The 11,376-nt window shown below is 42.0% G+C and overlaps 1 protein-coding gene across 1 annotated transcript in view; it reads right to left on the reverse strand.

Annotated features, from left to right (window-relative positions):
• The window catches only part of LOC140732544 (uncharacterized), a 127,964-nt gene extending 120,071 nt beyond the window's left edge, over positions 1–7,893 (reverse strand). Inside the window, exons 1-2 of the mRNA XM_073055312.1 lie at positions 7,553–7,893; positions 1,985–2,056 (exon numbers count right to left, since the gene is read on the reverse strand). Of these exons, the coding sequence (XP_072911413.1) occupies positions 1,985–2,056; positions 7,553–7,893 (413 nt within the window). The remainder of the gene's footprint in view (positions 1–1,984; positions 2,057–7,552) is intronic.
• Positions 7,894–11,376: the final 3,483 nt, after the last annotated feature.

The following is an 11,376-nucleotide window of genomic DNA, read 5'->3' on the forward strand; positions in this document are numbered from 1 at the left end:
ACATCACTCCTGGAAATATTGAGATGCACTGACTCCCAAACTGTGATTACATACATTTAAAATCAAAGTCAAAGTCATTATCAAAGTATGTATGTATATTTTACCATATACTTTAAGATTCATTTTCTTTCAGGCATTTACAAGAAAATAAAGAAATCCTCATCTTGCTATCTCTCAGCTTCTTACTATATTTTATTCCCTATCTTTTGGTCTACCAAGCTTTAAACATTTTCTCAAAACAGTCATTATAAACTAACCTTTTGTCACCCCCCCCCACCCCCATTCTCTCAATCTGATTTGGATCTGCTGTTAATCCTTTTGTCTAAAGTGCTTATTGACAGAGTCCATGGAGGGGAGCATGTTATAGACCATAAGACACAGGAGCAGAATTAGGCCATCTGGCCCATCGAGTCTGCTCCACCATTCAATCATGGCTGATCCTTTTTTTTCTATCTCCTCCTCAAACTCAGTTCCTGGCCTTCTCCCCGTAACCTTTGATGTCATGTCCAATCAAGACCCTATCAATCTCTGCCTTAAATACACCCAACCACCTGGCCTCCATAGCTGGATGTGGCGACAAATTCCACAAATTCACTACCCTTTGGCTGAAGAAATTACTCCGCATCTCTGTTTTGAAAGGATGCCCCTCTATCCTGAGGCTGTGCCCTCTTGTCCTAGACTCTCCCACCATGGGAAACATCATTCCCACATCTACTCTGCCTAGGCCTTTCAACATTTGAAAGGTTTCAATGAGATCCCCCCTCATCCTTCTGAATTCCAGCGAGTACAGATGCAGAGCCATCAAACATTGCTCGTATGATAACCCTTTCATTTCTGGAATCATCCCTGTGAACCTCCTCCGGAACCTCTCCAATGCCAACACATCTTTTCTAAGATGAGGGGCCCAAAAGTGTTTACAATACTCAAGGTAAGGCCTCACCATCACATCCTCAGCATCACATCTTTGCTCTTGTATTCTAGACCTCTTGAAATGAATGCTAACATAGCCATTTGCCTTCCTCACCACCAACTCAACCTGCAAGTTAACCTTTAGAGTGTTTTGTACAAAGACTCCCAAGTCCCTCTGCATCTCAGATTCCTGGATTTTCTCCCTGTTTAGAAAATAGTTTGCACATTTATTTCCAACATTGTAACTAATTTGCCACTTTCTTGCCCATTCTCCTAATCTGTCTAAGTCCTTCTGCACCCTACCTGTTTCCTCAACACTACCTGCCCCTCCACCAATCTTTGTATCATCTGCAAACTTGGCAAAAAAGCCATCTATTCTATTATCCAAATCATTTATATACAGCATAAAAAGAAGTGATCCCAACACCGACCCCTGCGGAACACCACTAGTCACTGGCAGCCAACCAGAAAAGGATCCTTTTATTCCCACTCACTGCCTCCTACCAATTAGCCAATGATTTAACCATGTTAGAAACTTTCCTGTAATACCATGAGCTGTTAACTTGGTAAGCAGCCTCATGTGCAGCACCTTGCTAACGGCCTTCTGAAAGTCCAAATATACAACATCCACTGCATCCCCTTTATCTATCCTACTTGTCATCTCCTCAAAGAATGTCAACCAGAGTTATAAAGCGCTCTTGTAATGTTTTCTAAATAAAAGGTGTTACTGGAATCCAAAAACTGAAATTCTGAGTGAGTGTTAAAAAGAGCAAAAAGATCACTAAACTGAGAACAACAGGAAGATTTGTGACATAGAATGCATTGAAAAATGGAGTAATGCAAGGATTAACACAATTCTCATTAACTGCTTATGTGAGGATGGGAGAGTCGTCTCCTTCACGTACTTCAAAATATCTTAATTTGGCATTTTGTTTTAATAAATAATCATGATGTTCTGTTAATTACATGAAGATTAGTATTCATTTCTTAAGCTGCCAATTAAGCAAAGTTAAGGAACAATAAATAGAATATAACTTCTACTAAATATAATATTATGAATCACAAGCATACTTACAGATATTCTACTTTTGGAAGTAAAAGCCAGTCATCTTTCCATATAGATGAAATGTTGTTATCACGAAAATCCCTGAAGTGAAAATAAACACTGTAAAACATTATAGCATATTCTTATTATTAATATTATAGCAAAATTGGAAAATAATAAAATTAAAAGCATTTCAGCTGAATGCAAACAACATGTTACAAAATGAATTAATGGCATAAATACAAATAAATTTGTATGACTTGATACCTTTTACAATTATGTAGTTGTAAGATGAGTAAGGCATGAAAATGTCCATGACTCCTCTACTGCCATGATGAAGTCACTCAGGTTGGAAGAGCAACACCTCATATTCCATCTGGGTAACCTCCAACCTGATGGTATGAACCTCGATTTCTCCAACTTCTGGTAATTACTCCCCCTCCCCTCCCTTTTTTCCATTCCCAATTCCAATTACCCTCTTGCTCCCTTCTCTTCTCCTTACTTTCCCATCACCTCCCTCTGATTCATCTCTTCCCTTCTTCCATGGTCCACTGTCTTCTCCCTTCAGATTCCTTCTTCTTCAGCACTTTACCTCTTGCACATATCATCTTCCACCTTTTGACTTCAACCCCTCTCCCACCCACCCACCTTCCTCCTCACCTAGAGGCTAGTACTCCTTTCCCTTCAGCTGCGTTGCTTTCCAAATCTGATGAAGATTCTCAGCCCAAAACATCAACTGTTTAATTCCCTTCCATAGATGCTGCCTGATTTGCTGAGTTCCTCCAGCATTATCTGTGTGTTGTTCAAGGTTTCCAGCATCTGCAGAATCTCTTGGCTCTTTGAAGTAAGCATTCTGGGGTAATGGACATTCATAAAATTATGCAAAAAGAATAAAAAGGAGTTATTTAATAAGGAATAAGATCTGCACAGTAATGAGAAATCAACTTGGCTCTCATGATAGAGATGTAGAAAAAATCGGAGTAGCGATAAGAAACAGCAAGGCAGAAGTCTCTGATTGGAGAAGCATACAGACTCGCTCACAGTAGTTACAGTGAATGACAGTTCTAAGAGCACGGTGGGCATAGCTAGGTTTCAAAGACTGCAACAGTTCAAGAGGCAGCTCACCACTACCACCTTCTCAAGGGCAACTAGAGATAGGTAATTAAATGCTGGCTTAGCTGTCAAGCCCACATCCCTTGAAGAATGGGAAAATAAAATAAGCAATATCTCAGCACTCATGATAGTCTGAACAAATTCAACAAAAAAGCCTGAGTGTTAGTAACAGTTCTAGGAAAATCTCCACACCAGCTAATGACCAAAAATTGTAATGCCACATACACAAAGAAATCATATATTTTGCAATAAACACAACACATCACCATGAACAAATGGCATGAAAACAAACTACAGTCATTATGTTCCATAAACATTCAACTCCAACGGAACATCAATTATGCCCAAGACAAGTATGAGCCCAAAGGGTGAGTGCATTTGTGCTGTAATGAAACATTAAATTCAAGGGAAGGGAAAGCAGAGGATTTTCATTCAACTCTCGTTTTCACTTAATAAATTTAGATGCCTATTAAGTACCTTTTTGTCACTTTGGTACAAATCCTAGTTTGGTTTCTAAGAGGAAAACTGAATCAGTATTTCTATAACTGCTAAGCAACTCCAAAGGTGTCATACCATGGAACATGCCAGAATAATTAATGTCCAGGTAGACCAAGTCATTTTAGAACAATTGAACACTAAGGAACGATGCTGCATGTCAGAAAATTGTTCAGTACAATTCTAAATGAGAAATTATACAATTGTTCTAAGAATTGAACAATTATATGATTGTTCAAAAAGAATGATACAATTGTCGGACACTCAATTACCATTAGTGTTATCCTGTAAGCCAGTCAAATTTACTCAGTAGCCTTTGGTATTTGTTATGATTGCTCAGGGTCAGAATTTTAAAAGGTGATATAGAGATAATCTTCATGTTTTTCAAAGCAGTGAGACTCCTGGCCTAACCTTTCAAGGAATTACCCACATATGCAATTGTAGAGTCCTGTACACTTACATTCAGCATGCTAGTCTAGGAAGCCCTTTCAATCAGTGAATTAGGAACCCCGTCTCAAAGTCCTTGGGCCTGCTATCACTTCTTCTCTATTTTCTTTGGTGGCCTCCAATATCTTTCCTGGAATCACTTATGATATTTACAAGACAAGTAGGCAATAGAGCTTGTTTGATGTTGTTCTAAAACACAAACAGGTAACTGGACAAAAAAAGATGATCGATGAAACAGCAGGTACAGGTTCCCATGAGGCTGAGATAAATACAATAATAATGTCTGAAGTTGTTGTGTTTTCACAATGAAACTGGGAGTTCAAAATCATTTTTGGTCTTTTGAAATGTTTAATATCTCAGTAATAGTAAACACAAGTTGTGGAATGCCTAAAAACCTTCATACTTACTGTCTTCCTTGCCTAACTAGCATGCCAGCATGGTTGATTCTTAACTGCCAAGAATCTTAGTAAACATTTGCATTGCTTGCAATATCCATATGACATGAAATAATAAATCTGTAATTTATAATATCTTATTAAAAGCCAAGTAGGATGAAGGCACAAAGTACTGTCAGCGGGACTACAAATAGTATAGATAAAAGCATAATTTTCAATGTAACTGGAAATATTGAACTGAAAAGTAGAGGGCAGCTTGTTTTCCAAATGTAAAAAGTTAGAAGCCATGGATTTTAATACAGATTTGGAGAGTTTGTGTGAAAGAAAATCATTAAAATGAAATGGACAGCAATGGAAACTGATCACAATAGCTCATTCAATACCGGTCTTTATTATCCAAAGGAAAGGACTAAATGTGGATTTTAGTTACACTACTTCTGGATGCAAGTACTCTCCAGGCTGTGTAACTCATCTAGCAATTCAGCTTTACGTAAAAATTTCATCACTTGTGTAAGTTTATAGACATGCTTGTGCACAACCTGGTACAATCTGTAGTCTGTTGATATCAGCATATAGAATAAGTTGATAAGTTGAAGCAACTTGAAATATTGCTGTTGCAATTATGCCCAAAAGCAGACTGAAGTATTACACAATCCCTGAAGCAAGACTTGATATAGTGCCCTGATATTAAAAAAGGAAAGCATTCATGTTTATGACGTGTGCTCTTGATTTAACTATGATTGGTTAAAGAACATGTGAAAAGCTCGGCACCATTGTAATTAGAACCTGCAGTGAAGAGGAGAAATCACACTCAGAACAATTATAATCAACTCAAGCATTGAAGGAGATTTGTCTATATGAATGTCTAACTGCATGACTTGGGTTAACATTGCCAATATTCAAGGTTAGTTTTGGCACCTCTTAATCTGTCAGTTGAAAAAAGAATTATCAAGCTAAAGAGTACCCTTAAATATCTTTCTGAGTCTTGACAATGCTCCAGGCACCCTGCATAGTTAGATGCTTTTCTCATAGGTGCCACCAAATATGGCCTCACTGTTGCACCCTACGGGACATTCGCTCACGCTATCTAGTAATGGAAGGGAAGAATGGGAAAATTTTGAAGAAATTTTGAAGTAAGCACAACCTAACTACAATGAGTACAGGACATCAAAATCCTTCTTGACAGACATTAAGTCAATAACCTTGAAAGGGGTTTGGAAAAAAATTGCGTAGTTTGAGGGAACAATTGGGGAGGTGGCCAATAAAGTTGAGCTGACTTATCAATTTGAGATTGAAGCAAAAGAAGGCAACATCAAAATTTTGGTGGCGTCCATTTTCAAAAGCCAAATTATAAGGATTTAACAGAACTGGATACTTTAAAAAAAATCACTGAAAACATCCAAGCAGATGATGCACCCTAGGCTGAGGCTCAAGATTCACAGTAAAAGACTTTGCTGCAGTATTCAGACATAGAGATGTGAATGGCAAAGTCTTTTGAAGTTGGACTCCGTTGCTAGCAGGTTCATGGAAATCAACAGAATTATCCAAGTGTGCAAGGCAGCTACTATAAGCTCTTCAATTATTCAACTATTCAATTATTCTGAAGTCCTGATAGTTGATTAATGTTTCTTGGATTCCTTTTAAGCTCATTTGGGCCCCATTTCCCATATTCCTTCTAAACTCAGTAGGGCCCTATTTTCCACATTCTCTTTAAACTTACTGGGTTGACTACAAAATGTATTACATTGCAACATTAAAACCTACAGAGTAAGTTAAAAGTATACTGGGTTACTAACATTGTCTAGAAAATCTGCCAGACCAGCACTACCAAAATCCCAAGCATGCCAGATTAATAGTTTTAGTGTATGATTTAAAGACCACCACCATGCAGACCTCCCTGAACAAGCTGTGACAACTGTCAGACAATCCCCAACCCCATCGTCCTCTATTTCCTCAACTGATTAATCAGCCAGCATCCTTTCACTACCCCCTTGTATTAGCAAGCCATCACTACAAATTAATGTTTAATTACTTTCTAGCTCTATTTGCTATAACATTTACTTATTCTGTGATATTTTTCTTTCATTTTACTGTGGAGTGCAGTGCATTGTGCCTGTGATAGGATAGAACTTAGAAGTATTAATGGTGCATATAGCCCTTTCCTGGTAGTATCCAGAACCAAACAGTTCTGCGAGTTGAGCTAATGTGGGCTTTGGAGGGAATAAAGGACAGATTTACCAAAACTCCAAAGCATTCAGTGGCAAGGAGATATTCCACAAATGAATGCATTTCCCTGTAAGGAAGGTTGGCTAGCTCTCAAGAGATTAAGTAGAACTCATAGTACAGACAGAAACAAGAGAAAATCTGCAGATGCTGGAAAATCTGGAGGAACTCAGGCGGCATCTATAGAAAAAAGTACAGTTGACATTTCGGGCTGAAACTCTACAGCAGGACTGTGTTGGCAGAAACTGTTTTCATTGGTTTGAAATTTTAAGCAGTAATTAGGGATTTCAAGGATTAGGAGTGCCTTGAAACATTCTCTACTTGCCTAGTTGAGTGCAGCTCCTATACCTCTCAAGAAGTTTGATGCCATTCAAGACAAAGATTACTACCCCCTGTGGCTGTATCACAGTGGCTGCAGTGTACACAATTTTTTACTCTGTCCCAAATCTATAATTTCTACACCAAGGGCAGTGGGGCTAAAACTACTGCTTGCAGATTTATCTCCAAGTTTCACATTGTCCTGACTTGGAAATATATATTGCTGTTCCTTCATTGTTGCTTCGGCTAAGCCTACGAACTTCCTAAGTGGGGATGTCTTCACCAGAAGAACAGTCACTTTGAACTGCCAGAGCCCTTGCGTTGAAGGCTGTCACTGTCCTGATATGAGAATCTTTGAAGTTTGCTATTCCTCAAAGTATTCACAAATCGTGCATCTGTATTTTAATTCACCTTCATCTTGCATCATCTGCCACCTAAAAAATATTATGACAAAGTGTGTCCTGATGAAAGGGGAATGGTTCGCAAGCATAACCTTGTGTCCAGGTGGAGGTGGAGGGGGGGATCGCTGTTAGATATAAAATTAATTCAAAGATCCCGTTTATTCAGAAATCGCCAGAAGGGAAAAGGAACAATTATTAACACGTACAATACAGTGAATGGCGCCATGACATTGCCGGACATGGTGCCTCTGATCCCTCGGGGCACTTGCGTGAGGGTGCCGGTGGCGTTCCAGAGGCTGCTCGCCGTGGTCGCGGCCGACTCGAAGCTGGAAGAGAACCCTTTGTGGGTGTGCGAGCCCAGCGGCATCTTTGGGTGGCAGGAGAGGATGTTGATGTAGCAGTGGCACATCGGCGGGCAGGCGGCGGGCTGCTCGGCCTCCCACAAGCCGGGGTGCTGCAGCATCACCTTCGGCCTCCTGGGCTCCACGCCGTCCGACAGCACCCAGAGGCACGAAGCCAGGGTCACGAAGACAAAGCCGCCCACCATCTCACTCACTCCTCATGGCCCCAGTCACCGAAACAGAACATATATGAAGACCTGGGACGGGGCAGCGCGGCTCGCCGTCTTCCCTCGCTTGCCTTCTCCTTTTCCCCCACCCCCGCGGACGCTGGCTGCTGCTGCTGGCACTGGATCAATGGAGCCCAGCCGTTATCCTGGAGAACCGGGATGCCCGCGCCGCCCTGGCCCTGCCCCCAGGCCCCGGCACCGAGCCCCAGCGCAAACCCCTTTGTGCGGGAGGCTCGTCGCTTAGCTACGAGCATCGCGTCATCAAAACAAAGGGAACGCCCTGACGTCGAGCGCCGGCCACGTGCGCTCCTCATTCTGAGGCCGGGCGCGCGTCTAATTTTGGTGGGAAATTACACTCCGCAGATTAAACATAGTCCGGCTTTACAACTGGATTGCCTCCGAAAATGTATTTATTTTGACTACTCATCGTGAGTTTTCTTGTCCCGAATGATGGGCTGCGTTTCTCTCCCTGCAAATTCAGCGTAACCTGATGAATGCTTCACGCATTTTATTTTGTTTTTGCTTCGAATTTACAGCGTCCGGAGTTCTCCCCCTCTCCCTCTCCCTCTCTCGCTACTCTCTGTATATTGAGATTTTAATTGAAAGGAAAATATTTCTACTAATCTAGTCCTCTCCTGTTAATGAAGTTCCTGGAAATAGGAGACACAAGAGTCTGCAAATGCTGGAAGATGAGGCAACAGACGATCTGGTGGAGGAATTCCAAGGATAAAGCATCTATGAGAGGAAGGATTTGTCAATGCATCATATTGAAACCGACTGTAGTTCCTAAACATTGACAATTCCATTCCTCACACAGATGTAGCTGAACCCACTGAGTTCATTGTTACCCAAAAGCCGGACAATGTCTTATTTTACTGAGGTACGGGAGTCGATATGGGGGTGGGGAGTCATTATCACTTTAAGGACATAGTGGCTGACATCTCCAGATTCCTAGATCTCGGACCCAGCACCCAACGGGTCCTTGACTTGCTGAACAATCAGTAAGAAAAGGCAGCAACGCTTTCTGCCATGTTTGTCTGTAACACTGATGTCCCACAAGGCTGCATCCTGACCCCTTACTTTAGTCACTCGCGACTGCATTGCCAGAATCTGCTCTAATTCAATCCATAAATTCACAGATGGGACTGTAGGGTGACGTAATGGGTGGAAACAATGTCTAATTCACAATTACCAACATAGAGTTGGGGTTCACTTTAAGAGGCTAGTCTGACGTGATGATGTAATGACGTGAAGTTTTTTAACCGCACTTTATGTTCAGCGTTTGGTTTACAATGAAGGAGTTTTTACGTTTTCCCTGAAACTTAAAATGCCTCTGCCGTTTTATTTACGGAACCCTACAACACCACCTTAGTGGGCTGCCTCTCACACTATAAGCAAACAGAAGCTGGAAGGAGAATGCCAAGTCACATGGTGCGAAGAGAACAAACTTTCTCTCAATGTCAACAAAAAAGCAGGTCTTTGACTTCAGGAAGTGGGGCAGAGTACATGTCCCTGTATGTTTCAGCCCTGTATCTCATTCACCTATCAGCTTCCCTGCTCTTTACTTCACCCCTCCCTCTCAACCAGTTTTACCTGTCACCCACCTCCTTAAATGTCTTCCTCCCCTCCCCCACCTTCTTGCTCTAACTTCTCATCATTTTTTCCAGTCCTGATGAAGGGTCTCAGCCCGAAACGTCGACCGTTTACTCGTTTCCATAGATGATGCCTGGCCTGCTGAGCTCCTCCGGCATTTTGCGTGTGTTGTTCTCATCTTCAGTCCTTGTTCACCCATCGAACCAGCCAGCTTCAACCAGTTGCTCCAAGCCTTCACAACTTGGTTACCTGTGAGTTTAGTATCAGTTCTCGCTTGCTTTGTGGCCCCTCCTGGTGTGTCACTTTGCAGCTTATTATCCTGTTGGGTGCGGTCTTTCATTGATTCTATTGTGTTTCTTGTATTTACTGTGGCTGCCCACAAGAAGATGAATCTCGAGGTTGGATATGGTGACGTCGGTACTCTGATGTTAAATTTAATTTGAACTTTGAAGTATCCAACGTTAAAATCGTCATTCGCGGCTGAGCCGTTTCACTGCCCTGCGCTTGGGTCAAGCCTTGACCAAATTTCTGTTCAGCTTGACCACGCAGTGCAGTTAGCCAATCAGCTGGAGGATTCCGATACACTGCAGGTGGAATGATGGGTTGATTTGACTGGTGGAGACCCAAGTTTCCGCCACCTGCGTTTGGAAATATTGGTGATGTCTGACGCCACGGTCAGCTGTAGCTTGACTGACTGTACATTGACGTAGCGTCTCCTGGGGGCAAAGTCAACTTTCAACATGACTGTTAAATTCCTTGTGGACTTCGATGGCCTTTGAAACTTCTTGTCCTTGTGTTCCACTGGCCTTGAACACAGTGAAGGATGGCTAAAGCCTTCTTTGTGACCACAGTGATGGGGTTTCCTGCAAGTGTGTTTCTTGTACTGGCAGTTCCCTGCATAATGCCACACACCAAAGTTCCAACAAGCTGTGTTTGGCCGGCTAGAGGCTTGCTGAGTGATGATTCCTGAGCCATCGGACACTGCGTTGACCTTGGAATTGTCTCTCAGGCTGGCCTTCCGGAGTGACAGCTTGTAGCGTTATCGGTAGAGCTATCTTGTAGAGTTATAAGGCTCTTGCTCCAGTCTGACCAGGAGCTGTTTGCGAATATCAGCATTGCCTGGTGCCTGATGTCTGCAAATAAAAAAATCAGATACCTGTATTTGAACAGTGATTACCCAACGTGAACATCTCACATTCGTGACTGACACATGTGAGGAAGTTATCGGCAATGTGTTTAATGATTTTAAGGCAATGGTAGCAAACACTGAAGAGAACTTGAAGTGAGTCCTGACGACGGGTCTCGGCCCGAAACATTGACCGCTCGTTTCCACGGATGCTGCCCGACCTGCTGAGTTCCTCCAGCTTGTTGTACGTGTTACTGAAGAGAACTGCCTGCTCTCCAAAAATGCCTGTAGCTGTCAGACAGTTTCATCAGACGATAGGTCCTGTGGGTTCTTAAGCAGAAGGAAGTCGAAATAGTGTTCATATTCAGCAGTACCCAATTTTCGGAGCAAAGTGTGTTGTTTTCCGGGTGTTGCTTTGACTGGAGAAATTGACACTGGTTACATCTTCGTTGTGTTTAAACCGTGATTCAAACGTAATTCCTGAAGTGACATCAGACTGGAAGTTGCAACAACTGAGTCGCATGTGTTTGACTTCCACGTCGTTGGACGTTCTGATAACCCTGCCGGTCAACGTTTCCATTGACTTCAGGTGTGCATCTCAAACTAAAGTTGCAGATGTTATAAATGTGTATAACTCTTCTACTGAAATTGCCATGTCAATGTAGTACTATAACTACTGATGAGGCCTGAAGCCAGACGATAGAACAAGCTGGAATGTGAAATAACCCTTTATTCGATAAAAC

This window comes from Hemitrygon akajei, chromosome 8 (assembly GCF_048418815.1).
Source record: "Hemitrygon akajei chromosome 8, sHemAka1.3, whole genome shotgun sequence".
NCBI classification, from domain to species: Eukaryota; Metazoa; Chordata; class Chondrichthyes; order Myliobatiformes; family Dasyatidae; genus Hemitrygon; species Hemitrygon akajei.